Source organism: Fomitopsis serialis (genome assembly GCF_022376445.1).
Source record: "Fomitopsis serialis strain Sig1Antser10 chromosome Unknown B0H18scaffold_48, whole genome shotgun sequence".
Classification (NCBI taxonomy): Eukaryota; Fungi; Basidiomycota; class Agaricomycetes; order Polyporales; family Fomitopsidaceae; genus Fomitopsis; species Fomitopsis serialis.
The window spans coordinates 184,559-207,517 of NW_025955008.1; the positions used below are offsets into that span (position 1 = coordinate 184,559).

The following is a 22,959-nucleotide window of genomic DNA, read 5'->3' on the forward strand; positions in this document are numbered from 1 at the left end:
TTGCTGTTAACTTAGAGAAGGGCCGGGCATGACTCATCAGATAGAGGGCACGGACTTCGCGTTGAAGAGCGGTGGTGTTGCAATGCAAATCCGGCTGATATGCGAGTTTCTAAAGACGTCGACCAGGGCTGCAGACCACTTCACTTAACTAGCAAGTAGCTTGAAGCAACATGTCTACGGTATATTTGTCTCCGCTAGTATTAACAACTCTGGTTACCTAGGCAGCTATTGGATCAGTTGGTCTAGCGCAGTAACAACCGCTCGGTAAGCTGTAAATATAGCTGGGTTCACTGTATTTTAATGCGGTGGTTCCAACGCGAGACTCAGGCTCAGCTCACCACCGCCTATTCACACGGAGGTGGCTGTATACTGCACGAACGTGTACTGACACGGGAGACCTTTTCGCCAATCATTTTGACGATACGTACAGTGTCGCCATACTCAACTACGGCTACGGCGATCATGCACTGGCAGAAACCCCCGAGGAACCCGGAACTGTTCGTGCCGTGTGGTGCGCACCACATATCATGATGGACCACGTACAAGTGTACAAGTTCGATGGTGCATGCATAAACAAGTAAGTAATACTTGCTGATATGTTCAGGAACTGCAACTGAGGCTCGACGTGATGATTGTATTGCTCAGTTCCGCGCTGCCCGTGTGCTTCCGTAGTAAAAGGGCGCTCGACAGGTTGCAAGCCTGTGCTGGCCAAATGGCATGGCCTAGATTTACGGTCACGGACAGCTGCAGGTGTGTTGCATGCATGAATCTCTGCGTTCAAGATCCACTGACTTTCAGAACCCCTCGGTATAAATAGATATATGGCTGCTATACCGCACGCCGAGGAAGGGTGTCGCAAAACGTTTGAATAGGAGACTGCCTGGCCTTCTGATGCGACGAGTGGAACTTTTGCCGCGCAGCTTCGACCGCCTTGTACATTGAACCGCAGGTGAGTCATAAGTTCAGTCTCGCGCGGCATAACATCGCACTTACTTGCTGAAACATCCGGCCGGCCAGCCAGAATACTCACCGACTGTAGAGATCGTCCAGTTGACCAGGAGCGCTGTGGGATGCGCCGTGATGGCGCAGTATCTGACTCTGGCACTATTATGTGGTTCTACCGTTGTTGGCATAGCAATTTCGAGGCCTTCTCACCACACGACTGTAAGTCATTCCATCACCAAGTATACACAAAGTCAAGGGCAGCCATACAGTCCCAAGGCGTGCTATAAGCGTTCATTGACGGAACAGTGGAATGAGGACGCTTAATTAGCAACACGCCAGGACACAACTGCATGGTATGTCGCAGAACCGCAATCGCAGCGTCGGCTGACACTCGTGGACAATCAACATCAGGGTGCAACAGTGTGGAAAGAGTCCGTAGAGGACCGATGGGCTCATGCAGAGTTGCGTGTAATGTACACGGTTTCGCCATACCATTTGGTCGCCGAGGTACGTGTCTAGCATGTATATAAGGAGTGCTCTCATCGTCAACTTCCCTCAGCCCTCTTCCTCTTCGAGCTCAACTCAAGCGCAGACTCTGGCAGGTAAGTGGCCATTACATTGCGACGCTACTATGCAGTTGTTGATAATTCCTCATTTCAACCAGTCGCGCTTTTCGTGTTCACGACCAACTCTCATTCTCTCTACGCCACCTCACGACTTCAAACATCAGCCAACATGCGTTATTCCATCGTTGCGACGGCGGCCCTCGTTGCCGGTGCTGTGATTCCGGCCATTGCTCTTCCTGTCGATCTGTACGTGTGCGTCATCATGATAGAATTGCATTGACAATGCTGACCCATCCTCAGGGTTACTCGCGGATTCTACGACGAGTCGCTCGATGCCCGTGCATCGCAAGAGCAACTAGAAGCGCGCTCTCCCAGTTGCGGCCTCGGCCTCACAGCCCTTCTCCACCGCCTCCTCCTCCGCCACCACCGAACACTCCGGAGCCGGGGAACAGGAAGCACAAGCGTGTCCTCGACGATCTGATTGAGTACTTGGAGGCACGCGATCCTCAGTGGCCTCGGCCTCACAGCCCTTCTCCGCCGCCGCCTCCTTCTCCCCCTCCGAACACTCCTGAGCCGGGAAACAGGAAACACAAGCGCAGTCTCTACGATGTCGTCGACTACCTGGAAGCACGCGATCCTCACCAAGTCCCCCGCCCTTATACTCCGCCTCCGTCGCCTCCACCTCCTCCTCCGCCTCCTCCGAACACTCCCGAGCCGGGGAACAGGGGACACAAGCGCAGTCTCTACGATGTCGTAGATTACCTGGAAGCACGCTCTCCTCAGGGGCGGCCTCACAGCCCTTCCCCACCGCCGCCTCCCCTCCCCCTCCGAACACCCCCGAGCCGGGGCATAGGGCACACAAGCGTGCGGATCTCGCGGACCTGTTGGCTAGGATGGTGATCGATGACCTGGATTGATGTGTAGTTGCTGATTATGCTCTCCGTGCTTCACTCATGTACACATGTACTCAGTACTCAGAGCTTGTCGTTGTGTATGGGCTTTCGTTCTCGTTGTCACCTGTGTACCCGTGTGTTATGACGTACCTCGAGCCGCATTCAACGTGATAATGAGATGTTTTGTTTTTGCAGTGGCTTTGGGACGAAGCTTTGCAGAAAGGCATCCATTGGCAGTATCTTGAGGATAGTTATGGCAAGCCTTATTGTACGTTGACTCGGAGGTACGCCGATAGTCGTCCTTCAATCGTGCACGCTTTGCAGCTGATCCGGATTTCGCAGAGGTCAGTTTGTGGGTTGTGATGCACGCCGCGAACGAGCTCACATCGTCCGCAGTCAGGCTCTTGCGTTGCAGAAAGCCGATATGAAGATATAAAAGGAGGCAAGGTGCATTGAGCTCTGCGGTTGCAGGCCGCGCTTGAAGAACGAGACCACGCTCGCACAAGCTGCGCAGGCGGCCCTGGACAAGAGTGGCAAGTCTTAGTACTTAGTAGCGGACGTCACGCCGTCTGTACCATCTTGGGGACCCGCGAGACTCGGGTACGTAGACCGCCTTGCGGTACGGTGTTCTACTCGTGGTCAACAATCAGATGTCCTGCATTGACTCCCAATCGGCTTTATCACACGAACGTCCCACTCACTGTGTTGTTCTACTGCACATAATACTATCAATTCACTTCGTCGCTAGCGAGCATACATCCTGTTACGAGGCATGATACATATAGCGCTTTGACAGCCCATGATATGCTGGAGGAAGCACAGAGGCTGCGCATGTTGTCGATATAGCCTTGTATCGCTCAGTCACAAGAGGTCGACTCGGGCACCGCTCTTGTTAACAGTTTCCATATTCGTCGGAACATCGCTTGGATTCTCCAGGTTTCGGAGTCCAGGCCCGGAGGCCTGTGGCTGAGCAGACTTGACCGAATTCGGACCGTGGGCAATTAGCCGCAGCCTTTGTTCTCCAAATGTTATAAATCGCACATGTCCTCTTGTCCGAAGTTCAACTCTTGTGCATTACCCATCACCTGCGCTTTGCTCCTCCCTCCCCTGCGACCCACTTGGTCCCCATCCCCTGTCTAAGTCGAGCATTAGCACACTTTACATCGAACTCCATCACAATGAACACAAAAAGTTCTGAACAAAAAGGCCCTTCGCGCAATGAAACGCGCCGAAATCCAGCAACTGGCGAAGGTACGTGTGCGGCGTCTCAGTTACGCGTCCTTCGCTTCACCCAGCTACTGACCATCGTGGCGTTCAGCGAGAGGGTGTTCGCGCGAACGGTAAGACGTTGGATATCATCGACGCGCTGGTGTCCAGGCATCCCGATGGTGTTGAACCGTGAGTTGTTCTTGGTGTTGTCCGACAGGCGATCCAACGCCACATTAGATTGAAAAAGGAGCAAGGGCCCGTTAGAAGGTCGAGACGTTTCGACACCGGCGCGGAGCCCAAAGAAGAGGAGGTAGAAGAGGAGATCACATTTCAACCTGCGATATACGGTGGAAGTATATCACAATGTAACTCATCATCTCCATTATCTTCAGAGCGTCACTTACCCTTTCTTAGATAGACCGCCAAGGCTGAGAAAGAAGCCGAAGGTCGTCGTCGAGGATGTGTCCGACGAGGATGATGAAGAGGCTGTCAGGCAGCAGCTCATCCCGACACCGCCGCCACCATCGCCGCCACGTCCCGAGGAAGCACCGCTTCCAGTCGCCCCGACCCATGTCCCGGCCGCTAGTTCGAGAGGTACGCTCACCTGGTTCTAGTTGTAGTGGCCACTGATGAGCCTCTCAAAAAAGCGCGCGCGGAACGCGACTCTCCAGCGGCTCGGCTCCAACCCGCGCCTCGTTTTGTTCAAGGGTCATCAAGACTCTTTGAATACGAGGCGCCGGCGCAGCAGCGCCAGTGGGGACACCTCGCGATAGGTGTTCCCACTAGCGCGGCAGCACCAACATCACATTTCCAGACAGTGCCAGACGGCATCTCATACGGCACTAGGGGCATCTTGGAGGTCATGGACAAGTTCGGGATCAAACCCCAGCCACTCGGAACAGCATCGGTGCACGACCTCGGCCCCGACCTCGGGCCGCCCGACTCAGCGACGGATGGTGAGGGGTCGACTCGTCGCACCTTCTTACCTGGACTCTTGCGCAAGCTCTCGCCACTCCGCATCTCCCCATTGTTCCACCTTCAACCCGCCCCCGCCAATCCGCGCCCACGCCCTCACCAATCGACACCGCTCGACATCAAACTCCCACCACGGCCGCCCGTCTTCACGCGGCCTCCTCCCCCGCCCGCGCAACCCGAAGCGGGCCCATCGAGACTGTCTGCTCAGGCAGGGCCTTCGCGTCGCCGCGCGCCGTCGTGGTCGCAGCAGCACGAGGAAGGGTCTTCAAACCCATTCTTCATCTGCCCGAGGCCTCGGACCCCGACTCCTGAGCCTTCGCCCTTCCCGACGTGCGCGCCCGGGCTGTCGATCCTCAGGCGACCAGTGGTGCCGCGGAGCCCTGTCCCCCAGCCGCAGCCAGTCGCCGGTCCTTCAAGGCCCCGCCTCTCACCGCACGACGTCCGCTTCAAGGTGCCCGAGACGCCGGAGCATGTCCGCCGAGAGCGCCGTGAGCGTAAGTGTTTGTGTCATTGACTCGGAAGATCACTGAACGTCGCTCACCTATCATTATGTATAGCCTTTGTGGCTCTCAGCGACGAAGAGGTCGCAGTGCGTCAGCCGCGCCCCTCCGCGCCTCGGCCTCAGCGTGTCCCCCCGCCTGCGGAGATGACCTCGTCTGAGGACCAGGATAACCAGGAGAACATCGAGGCGGCCGCACAGGCCACGTCTGCGCCCGCGCCCGCCGCACAAGCCGGTCCGTCGGGCCAACTTAGCAACGCTGCCGCCGATGAGGACGAGCCCCCAAGCCCGCTCAAAGCCATCCATCACTCTTTCCTAGAGTTCGCGGCACAAGACGGATCCCCTGAGCCAATCGGCGACATCGAGCTCAAGGAGCGAGAACACGCCGCGCTCCACAGCAAATTCGTCGACAGCCTTGTCGACGTCGAGTCGGAGGATGAGGAGGACGTGGAGGATGCCAGACTCGCTAAGTTGCAGAAGCAGGTGAAGGCGGTGTACGATGCTGCCGTTGTTGCCGCTTTTGCCGCCGACGGGGAGCCTCCGATGCGGACCGAGGGGATGGAGAAGGCTATCGCGCTCAGGCTCAGGGACGAGGCCCGCGCCGCTGTTCAAAAGCTGCGCGGTTTGAAGGCGAAGAGGAAGCAGCTCAACGAGATGATTGACTTCCTCAAGGCGCAGTCGGACTTGGTTGCAGAGTGGGTCATCGAGATGCAGGCGAAGCGCCTAGTCACCGAGGCCCTCATAGTGGAACTGAAGGACCCGTCTTCTGGCTGGCTGGAGGGGAAGTGGAGGCCGTCACTTGCCCAGATGATGCAGGCTGCAGGGGAGCCGCTGCCGGACGAGAACGACCAGAGTGCGTTCTACTTGGACGAGATCCCTTCCTCGGTCCCTTCCTCGGTGGAAGAACCGCAGGCGCAGGGGCCACCAGTGGACATCGACGACGCCGAATTCTTCTGCAGCGAAGACTTCGAGCCCCCCAGTGCGCCTCCCCTGCGGCCGGCCTTTAAGTTCCGGCCACGGAGGCCTCGGCGAGACTTCAACTCGTCGCCCCTGCCACCGTCGTCCCCTCCCGTCTCGGATCCATTGCCTGCCGTCGAGCAAAGCCCGGAGCCGGTGACCCCCCCTCGACGTACTCGAGGTGCTGTACCGCGGAGAAGGCAGCCCGATTCGGACGACCTCGACGGCGAATCCTTCGAGTCCCCTGACAGTGGAAGGCGCCCGAAGGCTTTTCATCCATCGAGGATGGTTGACGAGGCCGGGCGAGGTACGCGCGCTCAACCCCAGGCAGGGCCCTCCCGGCGGGCTGACACTCCCGAGGCAGGTCCGACTGGTTCGCTGCGGCCTGCACGCTTTACGCCCCAGTCGCACCGTCCGTCTTTCGTCGTGGAATATGGTTCTTCGATCTCTCAATTTAGGAAGCGACGACGAGGCGAAGGCGAGGACGATGACGAGGAAGCGAGCTCCGACAGTGGTCGGGAGTCCGCTCACCTTCGACGCAGTACTATTGCTCAGCCGACGGCAGGTCCTAGCCAGCCGCGAGGCTACGTCCCCAAGCCCGTTCCGGCTACAACGGCTTCGAAGACGACGTCTCCGAGCCGGACTATCCATGGGCGAGACCCTACGACCCGCAAGACGTATTGCGGGGTGTTGGAAGAAGAGAGGCATTGTTCCCATTATCCAAACGCGCTCGTCGCGGCTGATGGTAGGCTACTGTCCTGCTTGTGTCGTGTATAACTGTGGATTGTATGTTGTAGTATCCGTCGTGTAGTTCCTTCCGTTTTGTCCTGTGGATCTGGGGTTTGTATCAGCATCGCGATCTTTCCTCGACTGTCAGATAATCAATTTTACCTCGCACGCATGTGCAGAGGAACAGAGGACTCGCTCGTTTGTGCATCCGTGACTGAGGAGTGACGACTCGAAGCAACTCTGCAGCCACACCACAACGGGGGCTGTCTCCAACAGGAATGATTGGCATTGATTACAGCGACTCAATGAGGGATGCACGCGTGCGACGGTATAGCGTGCACACCAATCTCTAAAGGAAACTTACGACCCATACATTCCCCTGCCTCAGGGTACTACTTTGCTTGTCCTGGTACGCCTCGACCACGCGCTCAACGTGAGGCCGATCCCTCTCTCATCTGTAGTTCTGCCAGTGAGCGCTCGAACGGAAACGAAGGACACCGTCACCCACCGGACACTGAAGCGCCATCGACCCTGAGGATTGCTGGTGAGCGCAGTCACAGACCACATTTTGCCACCGACAATGAGTAAGCTGATGGCCCAGGAGGAGGACAAAGGCACCAACAGGGACATAAGACGTAGCGTCAAGGGTTCTCTCGACGAGCGCGAGATCTATGATCGACCCGCAAATCGACGGGTGAGTGCCACTGGTGATAGGATGGTGTCTGCGACGACAGGGAGAGCGGGCAGCCTGAGGGGCCGCCATGCAGCTTATGTATTCCAGCCAGACCTTCTCCTCGCGGCCAAGACCCGGGTTCCCAGGAGTCCGGGAAGCGCGACAATGCAAGGCGCAGCAAGACACAGAGACAATCCAAAATTGAGGTCAAGCACACTTCACGTGCATATATCTGGAAGGTTTCAAATGAGTTACTACAAAGGAGAGTACGCCGCGCAGGGAGACAATCGGGACCACAAGAACGCCGCGTTGGCGCCAGGTGATAGACCTGATATCTAGTCGCCGTAGTGAATTCCTGTGATTTGGCTCTGTTCGGTCGTCGAATGCAAGCATGAACGTGCCACAAGAGGGTCGGGTCGCGAGCAACGCATATGACGAGACGACCTGAATACATATGTGACCTCGACCTCGAACGACGAACTTCACGGGTTTGGAGGTATGCATACAATCGCATAGTATTGCGCTGGTTTTGTAGGTTGTAGTATCAGCCAGGAATATCTCAGAGACAGGGACGACGCACGGTATGAGTCTTTTATATGTCTGAACCTGTGCCCAATCCCATTTACAACGATCTATATATGGATAGCCGTAGAACAGAGGCTTCTTCAACAGTAATTTTTGGGAGTCGTGCGAGTGAGGTATTCGTGATGGCAAACGGTTTTATTTGTCCTGCCAGTCTAGGTGAGGCACGTAGGTTGAACATTGAATGTTGAAACGTTGAAGGATGACTTGTCCACGTCTGTAAGTGCATATGCTCACCCGAACTTGAAGGCTGAGCGCTGAGCACTGAGGTGTCTGACGCAAGTACATACTAGTGACCATCGCCGTTTCTTCGCTTCAGATAATTAATGGTTTTGGGCCTGAGGGGGCGGACGTCGAGAACAGGGATGGTGTGTTAAAATGTCACTGCCCATGTACGGTAGTACCCGCGAGAGCCACCCAAGCAGCGCGCTGCGCCCACGTCATTCGAGAGCGCTAACGTAAGCAGACCCTTGTAAGTTACTTTGTACCAGCGTTTGCGCGGATAAAGCACAATCCACGCAACAGAACTTGACTGCACTAGTATTCAAGCTATGTTGTAGCGCTCGCGCAGACGGATGAGACGGAGAAAAGACACGATAACTTATGAATACGTATCAGAACCCAACATTGTACAGTACCATACGTCGCTACGAAAACAATCATGAAGGTTTTACAACACCGGCGCACCGCACCTCCAGCTGGACTCTACGTATGATATACGACACCACCTGCGGATGTCCAGTCTACAACACACAACAATAACGACTCCGATGAAAGGAAACGTATTAAGAAAGCGAAGAGAGCAGTCCGAGAGCTTGTATGGCACCGAGAAGAGAAAATTACAACGAGACGCTAACAGTTATGACGGAGCAGGACAGTGGAAAAGAATCAGAGTACGAAAACAACATGGCGGCGAAGGGGAAGGCGATAAGATAGGCGGGAAGCGTGGATAAGTGGCTTGGCGGGTATGCCACAGTGTGTTTGTGCGGTGGATACAGGGTTGAATGCAGGGAGAGGGCGGAGCCGGGATTACACGAGCGCAGCGGACTTGAGGTAATCGCGGAATATCGAGTCGCGCACATTGGAGATGATGCTCTGCATCGCCTTCGTGTCCTGCGGCGCACATCAGCGTCGACGTCATTGAGAGAAGGACAACGCGCAACATACCACGACGCTTGTTAGGTGGGTATAGAGCACACGCTTGCCCTCGTTGTTACGTGTATGCACTTGTGTGAAGTGTGCCTTGAAGTATGATACAACCGCGTCGACCTCATTTGGCCGGTCGCCGTAGGACGTGATGCTGTCACCGGACTGTCAGGGCATAGTCACTCCGATACAGGTAGAGATACAGACTATTTCTTAACTCTGACCCCCCGGGCAAGCTTCTCAGCAAGGACATCCGCCTTATCTGAGCATCACAGAATCAGGTTAGGCGTCTGCAATGAGAACTAGTGTACGACGTACTAAGAAAGAGAACCAGATGTGCTTGTTTGAGCAGCGGATTTGAGCATATCTGTTTGAAGAGCTGCAATGAGTCGTCTATACGGTTTGTCCGGGGGTCCTCGCTCAGGTACTGCCAATCTGTCAGTTGCGGTGTCCCCAACAAACTGATGCGTAAAAATTCACCTGATCGAATGCGCTGACCGGCGCCAGGAAAATAATAGCGGTGGCGTCATCGAAGTACGGGACCCATGTGTGTCTCTGTCCCTAGCACCACCAACATCGTATAAATGCCAAGTGACATTGCGGCCATGGAGCGGCACGTCAAAGATGTGCTCTGCGACTCCCATGGTCTGTATTCGCGCGTGAAGGATGTCATCTGTGAGAGAATTAGCCCTGTCTTCCAGGACGGGATTCCAGGTGCCTGCTCACCGGTTATGGGGATGTATCCTGGTGAGGAGACGCGAGCGATGTTATCCATAAAGCTTGTCCTGGGATCAATAATGCATTCCAAGTGCTACGACGTGGAACACTCACTATTCAGCCCACTCTTCTAGCCGCAGTTTCCGGTTCTCTCGCAGCCGCTTCACGGCGGGATGTCGCCACAGTTCCCGGACGTCGTCCTTACATGAGTTGAGAACCATTGCAACCTCTTCCACGAGCTTGTCCTTCTCCACTACCGGGTACTCCGAGCCGTCCACATCCATACTCTTTCGCTCGATCGGGGCGTTCTCGAGCGCGCTGCGTTGGCCCGTGAAGCTAAAGCGACCCCTCGAGCTGCTAGTCCGTTCTCTTGCCTTGCCGAATGTGAGACCGAAGGTTCGTGCTTGCCAACCCGAGCGCACCATCACGCTGCCTTTGCCGGAGCCAGACACCGATACGCCGCCTAAGCGGTCAGCGAGCTGCGACTCGAGTTGGACAAGCGGTGACAGGCGAAGCCGGAGAGTTGCTAGCTGCTGATCCATGGACGGGACGGGACGGGACGGTTGCAGGGTCTCCCGGCTCGCACTCGCGTCCGCGTTTCTTCCCAGTTTCTCGCTCTTGTCGGCATTCCTGATGCGGATCTCCGGCGTGCCGTAGGCAAGGTTCATCTTCTCCGCGACGTCATCATCCGAGTCTCCCTCGGCATACAAGTCGAGCGCCTCGAGATGCGCAGCACAGGCCGGACGATGTTATATTGGATTACGACTCGCCATGAGAGTCGCTCTTCGTCGAGAGATGCCGGGTTGTATATGAGTTGGAACTGCTTCTGGAGCGTGGATTTGCCTGACTCGGCCTGACCGAGAAGGAGAAGCTACAACGACCCGGGGATGAGCACAGAGTCGCTCGGGTCCACAGAAGATGATGTGAACGAAGCGTTTCAGAAATTTGACAAACTGGCAATGGCAGCGCACTGCACTTGGGGTCAGGAAAGCGCAGTCGAGCGGCGGCTACCGCCGAGCAGAGGGTAGAGCAGACGTGGACACACGCTGCCCACGGCACGAGACGGGAATGTGCACTCACCTTGACATCCTCCTTGCGCTTCTTCAACCGCTCCCTGTCCTGCTTGATGGCCTCGTCGATGCTGTCGCTGATCTTCTTCGCGTTGGCCTCGCGCTGGAGACGCGCCAGGCGGTTCTCGGAGGACTCCGCCGGCGGGGGACGCATGATGGCAGAGAGGGGATCCTCCGTAGCTACACTTTGCAGGGAGGGGGGCCTCGATGTGGAGATCATGGCCGATGCTGGCGACGGCGACGGCGACGAGGGTGGTGGTGGTGGCAGCGAGAGGGCAGACAGTGGGAGATGGCAGGTGATGCCCGCCCTCTTTTAGGCTGGCTGGAGTGACGGCCGCCCATCGACGTGATGTATGTTAGAAGCAGCCCGTAGATGGAACCCTCGCTCCTGCACACCGATCGCCTCCTCCCCGATCTCCGGGCTCCGGCCTCTCACCCGGCGCCCCAGCCAATCACAGCCCGCGCCCGCGATCGCTGCGCGAATGCCTCCGCGAGCGTGGCCGGCGCCGCCCGGCACGCGGCCCTTTGTGGCGTTTGTGTGTGCGCCTGATGCCCGGCGGGAGCGCGCCCACAGCCACCAGCCTGTCCTGCCCGCGCTTCGAGCACCGCTGCCGTCCGCCGTGCGACCACTGCGCCTGCATCCTGCCTGCTGAAACTAGCTCGAGCACTGCTCGCAGCTGATAGCGAGAAAAATGGTACGCCCGCATGCTCCGTCCGCATCTGATGACATCGTGATGGCCTGATCCACTCTAGTCAGTCACCCTCCATACGTCTTCCGGCGACATCAAGGTCTGCTCGCACACCCATATATCCTCACACACCGTGAGCTCATTTCCTGTCGCCCTCCAGATCGAACTCTTCTGCGAGGCAGTGCCCAAGGCAGCTGAGGTGAGCGTGCCGCGACCTTCCTACATTGCAATGAATAACCTCCATTCGACAGAACTTCTTAGCATTGTGTGCCTCGGGCTACTATGATGGCTGCATCTGGCACCGAAACATCAAGGGCTTCATGATTCAAACGGGTGATCCCTCTGGCTCGGGCAAGGGCGGCCAGAGCATCTACGGGCCCCCTTCGCGGACGAGATTCGTTCCACGCTCAAGGTCGGCCGGTGCACACCCCGTGCGAACCCCCCGCTGATAGCCCCGGACGCCGTTCAGTTCAACACCGTGGAATGTGGCTATGGCAAATGCAGGCCCGGACACGAACAAGTCCCAGTTTTTCATCACCTACGCAAAACAACCCCACCTGGATGGGAAGTACACTATCTTTGGCAAGGTACGGCTCCCGCTGCGCCGTACGGACTACTGCTGAAAGACGCTTGCACAGGTCATCGACGGCGCGGACACCGCACTGGACGCATGGAGCGCGCCCCAGTGAATGCGAAGAACCGCCCCCTGACAGAAATCAAGCTGAACAATGTGAGTCGTCTCCGCGCCTGCGTGTGGTGCGCCGGACACAGCATTGTTCGGTTCTTCAGTGAGAGGCCAGCTCTATGACGTGCTGCGGCGTTGCCCGTATAGGAACCGAGCAGTCCTGTGCTCAGCGTGCGGCTTGCGGTTACTGCTACGGCGAACCATTCCTAACAAGATTCATCATCACTGTCTTCAGATCACGATCCACGCAAATCCCATAGCTGATGCCAAGCTGCAGGGCGATAGCTGCAGCCCCGTCTTCCCTCTTCTCCGCACACGCGTTCTCTTTCGAGGACTCTGCGGTTTCCGCTGGCCCTGGGTACCCGTCTCCGAGAGCGAACGTGCCTGATCGAACGCGAGCCCGCGTTCCCCTTACTACTACTACTCCCACCGGCATTGTTATCCGTCCTGACGTAGCCTTCATCAATCTCCCGTGTTCTAAAAGTAACCGAGAGAACCAGCTGCCTGATCCCGACAACGTACGCGTTATCTCCAAGTTAGCTCACCTGCCTCACCGCCTCTGCGCCACAAAGTACGCACTAGCACGTATTCGTTGTCCCTCGAATTCGTCGATCCACGCTACTTACGCTTGGGGGCGCATCAAACTCAAAAGAAAACAATCCCATCAAAGTCTCATTGGCAGGATCATGATCTCGTTCGGTGTTGCGTTGTCGAGGGGGCGAGTTCGTGATGAGTCCAACGCTATGACTTGACCTCTTTGGGCTAGCGTTCTAGGCTCGCTACCACCGTTGTCAGGACGGTGTGCAAACGGTAGTCCTCAGTCGATCGTGACCTTTTCCCGGGCCGGAGCCCGGAGGCCAGTCGTTTAACGATTCGCGAGACTTGTCCTTTACAGCATCTTCCGTTATGATTTCGCCGCCGGTTGGAACCATCCCAACATCCAGAAAGCACTGATAGTGCGCTACTACGCGGAGCTGCTAGGATATCCCAGTCTGCGCCGGTGCGCCACAGTATAAGATGTGTTGACCTGTTGAACGTTGAGGTTGTGAACTCAGCGAAGAGGCGATGACCGAAGACGCCGACTTGGAGTGTGAGTGGTCTTCCATATCATCTGCCCTCCTGTGACTTCGAAATTGACGACATTTGGCGTCCCGCGATCTTCAGGAAAAGAGTATGTTGCCCCTCGTCGGGGTCTGTATCCTCAAAGGGCGCTGCCGCATCCCCATAGCGTTGCAAGGTGAACATTGAGAAGCTGATTCAGTGCGGAAAGCAGTATAGGCTGCGGTTCCCCGCGGTAGACGAAGCGAGGATGATGCGCAAGATCGACATGAGGGTCATGCCGGTGCTTTCTGTGATGTACCTGTTGACCTACTTCGACCGGTGACTCGGGTGAGTTCGTTCACGTGTCGCCGAACGAAGCGTTGACGCGTCTTCAGAATCATAGAACAAACGTAGGCAACGCTGTCCTGTTGGGGCTCAAAGACGACCCGAAGCTCGAAGGGACACAGTGCAACAGTGTCCTCGCTCGATCGTCCCCCAAGGATCTGAATGCGGTTCAGCTTCAGCCCTTGCATACTCCTTGACATCCCCTTCAATGCGCTTGTAAAAGGCTGAAGCCCCACGTACGTCGACCTTTGCGTCCAATCTCACTCAACACGAAGTGAACTCAGTGTCTGCGTCTATGTTCTTCCTGTCTGTGTGCCAAGGCTTGACGCAGAACCTTTCTGGGCTTGTTGCAGCGCGATCCTTCCTCGGTAGGTGTATCTATCCGTGAAGCGGCAGAAGCGCTTCTGATAACAGCCGCTGGATGTGTTAGGTCTGGTCAGGGACGGTGTCATCCCCGCTTGCCTATGCCTCGTGCCAATGTGTACGTTCTAGTCTCTCGATGCGCGACGGCCCGTAGTCTTATACTCAGGACCGTGTAGGTGGCACAGGCCAGCGAAAGCACAAAATGGGCACTCTTCTTCTCCTTAACAACCTCGTAGGCCGTAGCTCCTCGTTCCCCGGGTCCCTCTCCCATGGAACAGTGTTCTTGCAGAGTCCCACAGAAGGTAAGTACACTGATGTGCGCGGTGTCCGCTTTCTGTCCTTCTTCATCCCCGACTTCCCCGACTTCCCCGAGGAAGCAGGCAGGCTCTCGCCAGAGTGAGGCTTCGTCAAGGCGAGGCTTCCTGAAGACGTCGGTGTATCGCATCGGGACGACCCACAAACTTCACGGTAGGTCTGCCAGTCGGGTTCAAGTTGTAGCGCCAGGTAGGATGTCTTGTGGACTTACGTCGCCTAGTCAAGATCACCATAGGCGGGTTCATGTATCTCTGCCTCGTGTGTTCATGATACGGCTACGGTTCGCGTCAATAGCCTATCCCATTCACGCTCGCTGACAATTGGGATCACGCTCTTTATAGCATACTTCTCCCCTGCAATCATCCAGACTTGACCATAGCAGCACTCGGATGCAGCTGATCTGCCCCCCCTGGGCGTGCGCCTTCGTCGTCGCAACGATATCGGACCACATCCGGCGCCGCTTCCTTTTCGCCGTCTCGTTCACGGCGCTTGCATTCACGGGCCACATAATGTTGCTTGTCGTGCATGACAACACGAACTTGCAGCACAGGGCACGCTATGCCGATTGCGATTATCGGTTCGGCATCGACTGTGAGTGCGGGCTCACTGACGCGGACTTGAATCGAGCCCGATACTCGTGACTAGTGGGTGGGCATCATCAAAGAGCAGAACAGTCTGGCAAGTCGGGTTTGGCAATCGTGCATCGCCCGATACTACTCTCGTGCGGAGCTCGTGCTGAAGATACTTTAGTTGGCGGAATCATCTATGTATAGCCACTCCTTCCCCGATACATAGCAGGCTACAGCGTCTGCATCGCCGCTACATGCATCGCTATCATCGCCTATTGCGCCTACTATTACGACATCTCGCGCGAGAACCGAAGGAGGAAAGAGGACAGCAGTCGCGAGACGTCCTCCCGAGTCCGTGAACTCTGAAGACGAGACAGGTGACTTGACGTCGAGACTATCTTTACTTGCTATGAGTCCCTTGCTCGAGCAAGGCTCTCTCGTCTGTAATTGTTGCCGGGCGCCTGAACACTTGTTTGCCTTGTCTTGCGCCCCGGACCCGTACCTGTCCGGGTACAGGGTTCGGGCGGGGTCAAGTACGGGCTGTGTAGATTATCCTGCATAGGGTGGGCAAGTGGTCGAGCAAGTGAGCTGGCGGGAAGTTGGGTGGACGGACAAGAAGGCGAGGACAAGTGGGCGAGAAGGCGAGGAAAAGCGGGCGAGAAGGCGAGCATCGGCGGGCACGTGGGTGAGCTGGCTAGAGGAGGAGCATGGGCCGGCAAGAACGAGCAGGAAAGACAGCCCGAGCGACTCGGAGCCAGTGAAACGGCGATAGGCCGAGTGGGCAATCAAGCAGGCCTGCAGGCTAGCTAGCAAGAGGGCAAGGGCAGGCAGGGAGCGGCGACGGAGGACAAGCAGACGAGAAGAACGACGAGAGTGGTCAAGCACTTTTCCGCTCTCAGGCTGCATTCGCTCGCTAAGTATCTTGGTTTGCGGCCAGTGGCATCTCGTGACGTACCCTTACGTGACATAATTGTTCCTTGCTCCGAGTCTCTTCTCAGTCGAGAGCGTTAGAAGTCCATGAATACTGCTGCAGATGTTGCTCTATAGGGCAATTGCTATACCGGTACCCTTATAATATCTTCCTGCATCGGTCCCTCTGCGGGGTCGCTATTCCCTTGTGGGGTACAAAGCACTTGAATATGATTATACCGTATCCGAGGTGAGCAGCGCACTGTCCATTCTCACGGCGAACGCTGACCTGTGTCATCTGCAGGCAACTCGATCCCTGCGATCCCTCAGTCAGTGCGTCTCACAACATGTCCCTTGATTAAAGATAGACGAATCATTCCCTCCGCTTACGCCGCAGGTCATGCACGCCCTCTGTTCCTGGCAGACTGCATGCGTATTCGGGTGTCATAGCGCTGTGAATACCCTACCGTGTCCGTCTGTAGGATGACACCATACAGGTGTCCACCTACATAATAGAGTCGACGGTCCATCCGCAGACCAGCCCCTCTGACCTCGATAGCTCATCCTCGTCTCGGGCTCTCCAGTTCCGAATAACACGATGCCGTCGCTGCGGTCCGCCTTGCTATGGGCCGTACTGGGTGCGCTCGCTGCCGCGGCGCCTGCGGAGTATACGCACAGGGTGAAGGAGACGGTGCACCCGCCCCGGGGTTGGAACGCCCTGCGCCCTGCGCCGCCCGCGCACACGATGGAGCTTCGCATCGGCCTGCCACAGCCCAAGTTCGCTGAGCTGGAGGAGCATCTGTACGCTGTGAGGTGCGTCTCGAGTTATCTACTGGACATGCATGCGCGAGCGAAGGTGCTGATTGGAATGTTGGTCGCGCGATATAGTGATCCGTCGAGTGAGAGGTACGGAGAGCACTTGTCGAAGGAAGACGTGGAGGCGCTCGTCGCGCCTCGTCCGGAGAGCGTGCAGTTGGTCGAGGAGTGGCTTGCGTCGCATGGTCTCTTGAGTGACGCGTTGTCGCGGTCCCCCGCTGGCGACTGGGTCACTGTCAGGGTGCCTGTCTCGTTGGCGGAGACAATGTTGGACACTGTAAGCTATGGCTCCGTCTTCAAGCATGTCTGATAATGCTCACATGTCGCCTAGACCTACCATGTGTGGGCGCACACCGCCAGCGGCGATTCGCTCGTCCGCACGACGTCGTACAGCCTTCCGGAGTACCTGCACGACCACATCGAGGTCGTCCAGCCCACCACCATGTTCTCCCGCTTCACTCCGATGCGGACCACTTACCGCTCCTTCCGCGCAAACACCGCTATTCCTCAGTCAGACGGCGCTAGGATCGCCGTGCCCAGCGCTTCCGGGGGGCAAGTCGCCGCAAGTTGCAACGGGACCATCACCCCGGAGTGCTTGCTGGAGCTGTACAACGCGACAGGGTACACGCCGCAGGTGCCCGGGGAGAACAAAATCGCTGTGACGGGCTACTTGGAGCAGTACGCGAACTACGCAGATTACTATCAGTTTTTGGGAGAGGAGGTGTCATATGCTGCTAACAGCACGTTCTCGGTGGTCTATATCAATGGTGAGAGCAGTCCGTGGTCGATCTTTTGCTGTAACTTAGCCATCACTACGTTCGTAGGTGGACTTAACAACCAGACACCGGCTGATGCTGGGATTGAAGCGAACTTGGGTAGGAAATGTATTGACGCTGTGAAATCTGCGACTAAACCGGGAGGTCAGATACACAATATGCGTTCAGCCTTACGTACCCGACGCCGGGAACGTTCTACACGACTGGCGGGAGCCCGCCTTTCATCCCTGATGATCTCGAGCCTACGGACTCAAATGAGCCATACATGCAGGCGAGTGGCTGGTCCTAGGTACTTGTGCGAAGTTTTTCAACTTGGGACCTGACGCATTTGTAGTGGCTCGAATACGTGCTCTCTGCAGAGGACCTGCCACAGTCGATCTCCACCAGCTACGAAGACGACGAGCAGACCGGTACGATGTTTTTCTAGTGATGGTGTAACTGTACTTCATAGGGTTCTGCAGTCCCGTACAGCTATGCGACGCGCGTCTGCGCAGAGTTCGCGCAGCTTGGTGTGTATGCGACGTTGATCCCCGTGTGGACACGATCGCTGACCCAAGATTTCTTAGGTGCCCGAGGGATCTCGATTATGTTCGGCTCCGGAGACGCGGGTGTGGGCGACGGTGACCCGGACCCGGCTACCCAGGAGTGCTACAGCAACGATGGTCGCAACGTGACGATGTTCATACCCGGATTCCCAGCTAGCTGCCCTTAGTGAGAATCCATTCTGCTGGCCACAGTGTGCACTAACAGATGCTTGTCAGCGTCACGGCTGTGGGAGCGACTTCGGGGGTGCCAGAGATTGCGGCGTGGTTCTCTGGCGGTGGGTTCAGCAACTACGTGCGTGAGGCTTTGGTGTTACTGGTCTTGGGGACGCGCTGAATCGTCTGTCTAGTTCGCTCGACCATCCTACCAGGACACTGCGGTGACGAAGTACCTCGGCGAGCTGGCTCCAGGGACGTATGCGGGTCTGTATAACGCGTGAGTAGTGAGGTGCCAGTGATGATAGGATAGCTCGCACACAGACTGATATCTCGCTCTCCGAAGGTCTGGCCGAGTGTGTCATTCTCTCCATAACATCTAAGCAGTTCCACTGACGATCCAACAGGCCTACCCTGACGTCTCTGCTGAGGGCGTCGATTTCACTATTGTATGGGACGCGGAAACTGGCCTCGTCGACGGGACCTCCTGCTCCACGCCCACGTTCACAGCATTCGTGTCCCTACTCAATGACGCGCGCATCGCCAGCGGGAAGTTCCCACTTGGCTTCCTCAATCCATTGATTTATTCGCTCAACGCGCAGACGACAACGGGGTTCAACGATATCACTGTCGGTAACAACCCGGGGTGTGGTACAGAGGGCTTTAACGTGAGGTTGATTGTGTGATGTCAGTGAAGGGTTTACTCATTGAATTGTGACTAGGCAACCATAGGATGGGATCCTGTCACTGGGTGGGGCACGCCCAACTTTGGCGTTCTGAAAGAACTTGTCCTGGGTGCGTGACGTTTGGATTCTCGAACGCGCTGTGGTAAAGAGTAGAAAATATGGTGTAATAAGTGCTCGCTAGCGCTGCTGATACTTAGTATTACTACAGCGGTCCCGGATCCGGACACCATGCCAGTACCTCAATGTTTCGATAGTGGAAGAGACTCTCGCCTCCCTGACCAAAGACTTGCGCGAGTAAGATAGCGCCGCCCTTCTTGGCGGCATTTCGAGTTAGGGAACATGGCTGAAATATAAAGCTTCAGGTCTCATTTTCTTGCACCGTGCATTTAGGAAGGTTCATGATCAGCACAAGCACTGCGGAATATCAGACTCGCCGAGTCGCATCCTAGTCATTCACCCTCGATAGCAAGTATTACGAAGCGCAGACGATACCAGTACATCCCTAGAGGATACAATCGCAAGTACCAAGCGTCAAGACATGGATCATCGCAGTCACGTTCGTTACAACACTGTCCATCGCTTCCAAGGACATCGTGTATCTGTATCATTAATTTCCTATGCCCCAGCGACGCTGGCAATACATTCCGCGACACATGTCATGAACTTGCAATCTCCTGCGCAGGCACAGGCAGATCCTCCTCCTCGATCACGTACGTGCCGAACTTGCGTGGCGCGACCTTGCGCTCGAACATCGTGTCCAGCCTTTCACATCGCGTCAACCCCCGCCAACCATCGACACAGCGGAAAAGGGCACTCACTCGTCAACGGTCCGGTTCTTGGTCTCGGGGATGTAGAAGTATCCCCACGCCGTGCCGATCGCGCAGAGCCCGCCAAAGATGAAGCCGACCTTCCCGCCGAGGTTCGCCTCGTCCGGGGTCACCCTGGCGCAGGCGCATCACGACTTAGTGCATGGAGAAACGGGCGTGCGATGGGAAGGACGTACAGGTACGGGATGATGATGTTCATGACCATACCGCAGAGCGAATTGACGAGGATACCAATGCCAACCGTCTTGGAGCGCAGCTTCGCGGAGGAGACTTCGGCGAAGATGACGTACCCGAGTGGGCCCCTGATATGTCGTGGTCAGCTATATGCACCGCATACGTTGAATCAGTCTACTCACAATCCGAGTTGATAGATGAAGTTGTAGATGATCGTCTAGTCAGCAGCGATTCGTTAGCATGCGCAGTGGTATGAGGGTAGGAGGACGCGGAGCACGTACGAAGGACGCCATCGCCCACTTCGCGCTCTGGTTATTCGACGGGATGGCGAGGAAGCCGATGAGGAAGAGCACGATCGTGCTCGCGAACATCGTCCAGTTGAACATAGATCGCCGGCCGACCTTGTTCACCGTGTAGAAGTTGATCAGGTTGCCCGCGACCTTGGAGTGCACATAGAGATTATCAAACAAGACTAGATGGGGAAGGTGAGGGGGCTTACACCAATGCCAGTCACGCCAACGCCGAGCCGGAACGCGTTGCTGTCCTGGAATCCGGCGAGCTCGAAGAAGTACGTGCTGTATCCCAGGACGAATACCACGCCTATTTCTCGGTCAGCGATCCATTCAACCTATCAAATGTCAATCATCTCCTCACCTGCCGCCTGCTGCAGAACGAACACCATACACGCAATCATCGTCCGCCTGCCATTCACCCCTGCTGCGCATCAGCCTCCCGCCCACCTTCAATACACACCACATCACCAGCTCACCTCTGAAGCAATCCGCATACGTCGAGTTCGCCGCGAAGCTGTCCTCGAGCGCGATCGTGTCCTGGATTTGCCGGAGCTGCATGTCGACGTCCGACGAGCCGTCCGAGAGGCGCACGAGGATCCCGCGCGCATCGTCCTTCCGGCCCCTGCGCACGAGCCACCACGGCGACTCGGGCGCGAAGGGGAGGCCAATGAGCAGGATGACCGGGAAGATCCATTGGAGGGCGCTGCACCCAAGTGGGGTCAGTACGTGATGAAGTGAGAGGATTAGGACTCACAAGGGTAGCCTATATGCGTATGAGGACGTCCAGCTGCCTGTGCCTTCAATGACGCCGTTCGACATCCTTCGCCGGGGTCATCAGAGTGGCCCGATGCCATGTGCTATGTAGAACTCACAATTGTCCGACTGTGGAAAGAGACGGCGGCGTGAGCTGAGGTCCGGGCCAGCGATAGAGTGCAGTACTCACGAACGATCCAGAGGTTCACCGATGACGTCGTGATACCACGCAGCGCCAGGGGCGACACCTCGGCACAGTACGAGCTTGCCCCGGAGACGTACATGCCTGGGCGGAGTGCATCAGACTCAGTTTTGCATAGACCAGGGACTGCGAGGACGCTTACCCAAGGCATACCCGTTGACTAGTTTCCCGACGATGAGCTGCGCGTTCTTGTGCGGGTACGTGAAGAATTGGATGAAAATGCCCACGATGGACACAATGCAGCAAACACCCATTGCACCTCTCCGTCTGTGCATTGTCGCGCGCGCATTCAGCACCGTACATTTGCTGGTATAGAATCCTGAGCGCTCACCCGAGCTTATCAGAGACATAGCCCAGGGACAGGCCACCAAACATGCCGCCAATGGAGCTGACACTGTTGAAGGCGCTCTGCCATTGCGCCGCAAGTATGTATTCTCCTGCGCCTCCGCTGTAGAAGCCGAAGTCCCGACGGAAAGACGGTACACTGAGCAGACCGCCTCCGACCTACACAGCACGAGTGAGTGACCTGCGAGATGCCCGTGCAGTGCGTGCTCACTTGAGAGTCATAGCCCCACAGCAGCGCGCCCATGCACATGAACAGACACCAAAGCGTCGCCTGCCAGTACACCCGGACCGCCTGCCATGGCGTGTACGCCTTCTCCGACGCGGCAGCGTGCGCGAGCGCTGTCAGGTTGCTGTATGGCGGCGGTTTCCCCTTGTCGATGCTCGCCGCGTCCTCGACGTGCTCGGGCCCATGGTTGACTTTCTCGGGCTCGTGGTCGTCTTTCTCGGGGTGCGCCATCTCACCTTGGCCGTGCGAGCGCGAGTGCGGGTACGGGGACAGTAGGCACCTGCGAATGCGGGGAAGGTGTGTCGAAACGCGGGGTGGGAACCGTCCCCGGAGGCTCTTATGCTCGGGTGTGGGGAGGCGAGACGAGAGTGGGCGCGGACGCCGGACGTGTGATGGTGTATGAAAGATGGTTCCTGCAGACCCGGCTCGTCCACAGGCATATCGGGGCACGGCGCGGTGTTGGAGGACGTCGCCGTCGTCACAAGGCCCAGACGCACATGCAGCCTGTCCATTCCGGACGAGTCGCGCTGCGGCGAGAGGGCCACCTGACAGGCTCGCGTCCGTCCATGATGGAGATTGTGAGCCCGCGTCCGTCTATTCTCATGCGTAGCGCCTCGACGGCCTCTAGAAGCGCACATTCAGCCCTTGTGATTCGCTCCTGGGCATCAGCCTCTGTCAAGTTGTGTTAGAGTTCCGTTCACCATCCGAATCTGAGAGCAAATCACCGTAAGGCTCTTCATTGCACGAGGAGTGGAATTGACGACGCGGAGGCGCATTCTGCTGCTCAGGATGCTGCACAGCCTTGCGACACGGGCTTTCACACTGGTCGGGTCTTCCGACGGCAGAAGCTGCAACATTCCCGTATGCCTGTCAATGCCTCACTCTCCGGTCGGCTCATAGACATACCAGCAGGTCTTGACTAGCCCAATGCATTCCAGCCGTACCGCAGGTCCGTCCCGGCTGCTACGTCCGATAGGGATCGTACGAACGGCGCCTGCGCTCGAGGAGTTCTCCTTATATTCAGCCTGGATACAGCAGCCTGGCTGTGAACATATGATATGTCGAGATTCAGCCAGGAAAGTGGGCTTGGACGAGAGAGCGAAGAGTAGCAGTGGGAGCGAGAGACAGAGTACTGCGATCGGTAGATGATCGAGGTGCACAAGTCCGAGTCGTCGCCGGGAAAGGAAGGCGTCTAATAGTAAGTATGATCGCGATCTCACGATACAACCCCGTCCTCCTCGCTCGCACTGGCAGAGGCTCTCGGTCCGACCCACTGAGACTCACAG

General features: G+C 56.8%; 9 protein-coding genes across 9 annotated transcripts; 7 read left to right on the plus strand and 2 right to left on the minus strand.

Moving 5' to 3' along the window:
* The first annotated feature begins 1,233 nt into the window (after nucleotides 1-1,233).
* B0H18DRAFT_474337 (uncharacterized protein) lies at nucleotides 1,234-2,677 on the plus strand. The gene is made up of 5 exons (XM_048038220.1): nucleotides 1,234-1,298; nucleotides 1,357-1,452; nucleotides 1,505-1,547; nucleotides 1,610-1,757; nucleotides 1,812-2,677. The coding sequence occupies exons 2-5, from the start codon at nucleotides 1,392-1,394 to the stop codon at nucleotides 2,409-2,411; spliced, it is 852 nt and encodes a 283-aa protein (XP_047891835.1). The 5' UTR covers nucleotides 1,234-1,298; nucleotides 1,357-1,391; the 3' UTR covers nucleotides 2,412-2,677.
* An 801-nt stretch (nucleotides 2,678-3,478) lies between these two features.
* On the plus strand, nucleotides 3,479-4,079 carry B0H18DRAFT_1015520 (uncharacterized protein). Its single transcript, XM_048029211.1, has 3 exons — nucleotides 3,479-3,655; nucleotides 3,723-3,802; nucleotides 3,851-4,079. Exons 1-3 carry the CDS (start codon nucleotides 3,623-3,625, stop codon nucleotides 4,029-4,031), a joined length of 294 nt encoding a protein of 97 aa, XP_047891836.1. The 5' UTR covers nucleotides 3,479-3,622; the 3' UTR covers nucleotides 4,032-4,079.
* Nucleotides 4,080-5,550: 1,471 nt separating this feature from the next.
* On the plus strand, nucleotides 5,551-6,468 carry B0H18DRAFT_1015525 (uncharacterized protein; the record flags this gene model as incomplete). The annotated part of the gene is made up of 2 exons (XM_048029212.1): nucleotides 5,551-6,351; nucleotides 6,409-6,468. A coding segment is annotated over exon 1 (662 nt), but the record flags the coding sequence as incomplete, so codon positions are not given.
* A 2,373-nt stretch (nucleotides 6,469-8,841) lies between these two features.
* Nucleotides 8,842-11,323, minus strand: B0H18DRAFT_1015533 (G-protein alpha subunit). The gene is made up of 10 exons (XM_048029213.1): nucleotides 10,972-11,323; nucleotides 10,637-10,762; nucleotides 10,006-10,610; nucleotides 9,901-9,953; nucleotides 9,771-9,847; nucleotides 9,655-9,735; nucleotides 9,493-9,601; nucleotides 9,382-9,436; nucleotides 9,196-9,328; nucleotides 8,842-9,141 (listed from the first exon to the last, which is right to left on the minus strand). The coding sequence occupies exons 1-10, from the start codon at nucleotides 11,179-11,181 to the stop codon at nucleotides 9,058-9,060; spliced, it is 1,533 nt and encodes a 510-aa protein (XP_047891838.1). The 5' UTR covers nucleotides 11,182-11,323; the 3' UTR covers nucleotides 8,842-9,057.
* Nucleotides 11,324-11,490: 167 nt separating this feature from the next.
* Nucleotides 11,491-13,204, plus strand: B0H18DRAFT_1015538 (cyclophilin-like protein; the record flags this gene model as incomplete). Its single annotated transcript, XM_048029214.1, has 8 exons — nucleotides 11,491-11,517; nucleotides 11,719-11,750; nucleotides 11,811-11,849; nucleotides 11,902-12,062; nucleotides 12,120-12,237; nucleotides 12,327-12,380; nucleotides 12,571-12,676; nucleotides 13,197-13,204. The coding sequence occupies exons 1-8, from the start codon at nucleotides 11,511-11,513 to the stop codon at nucleotides 13,202-13,204; spliced, it is 525 nt and encodes a 174-aa protein (XP_047891839.1). The 5' UTR covers nucleotides 11,491-11,510.
* An 812-nt stretch (nucleotides 13,205-14,016) lies between these two features.
* On the plus strand, nucleotides 14,017-14,484 carry B0H18DRAFT_1120535 (uncharacterized protein; the record flags this gene model as incomplete). Its single annotated transcript, XM_048034147.1, has 3 exons — nucleotides 14,017-14,089; nucleotides 14,152-14,202; nucleotides 14,261-14,484. 3 exons carry the CDS (start codon nucleotides 14,017-14,019, stop codon nucleotides 14,482-14,484), a joined length of 348 nt encoding a protein of 115 aa, XP_047891840.1.
* Nucleotides 14,485-14,788: 304 nt separating this feature from the next.
* Nucleotides 14,789-14,976, plus strand: B0H18DRAFT_1015544 (uncharacterized protein; the record flags this gene model as incomplete). Its single annotated transcript, XM_048029215.1, has 1 exon — nucleotides 14,789-14,976. A coding segment is annotated over one exon (188 nt), but the record flags the coding sequence as incomplete, so codon positions are not given.
* A 1,499-nt stretch (nucleotides 14,977-16,475) lies between these two features.
* On the plus strand, nucleotides 16,476-19,350 carry B0H18DRAFT_1180022 (tripeptidyl peptidase A; the record flags this gene model as incomplete). Its single annotated transcript, XM_048035953.1, has 12 exons — nucleotides 16,476-16,690; nucleotides 16,766-16,970; nucleotides 17,025-17,460; nucleotides 17,518-17,568; nucleotides 17,619-17,740; nucleotides 17,804-17,879; nucleotides 17,931-17,978; nucleotides 18,036-18,180; nucleotides 18,231-18,306; nucleotides 18,362-18,434; nucleotides 18,555-18,835; nucleotides 18,890-19,350. The coding sequence occupies 12 exons, from the start codon at nucleotides 16,476-16,478 to the stop codon at nucleotides 18,968-18,970; spliced, it is 1,809 nt and encodes a 602-aa protein (XP_047891842.1). The 3' UTR covers nucleotides 18,971-19,350.
* Nucleotides 19,351-19,509: 159 nt separating this feature from the next.
* B0H18DRAFT_1120537 (maltose permease) lies at nucleotides 19,510-21,904 on the minus strand (the record flags this gene model as incomplete). The annotated part of the gene is made up of 14 exons (XM_048034148.1): nucleotides 19,510-19,615; nucleotides 19,672-19,794; nucleotides 19,857-19,982; nucleotides 20,037-20,071; nucleotides 20,136-20,294; nucleotides 20,354-20,454; nucleotides 20,509-20,568; nucleotides 20,624-20,850; nucleotides 20,902-20,967; nucleotides 21,020-21,029; nucleotides 21,091-21,186; nucleotides 21,245-21,369; nucleotides 21,434-21,606; nucleotides 21,659-21,904. The coding sequence occupies 14 exons, from the start codon at nucleotides 21,902-21,904 to the stop codon at nucleotides 19,510-19,512; spliced, it is 1,653 nt and encodes a 550-aa protein (XP_047891843.1).
* Nucleotides 21,905-22,959: the final 1,055 nt, after the last annotated feature.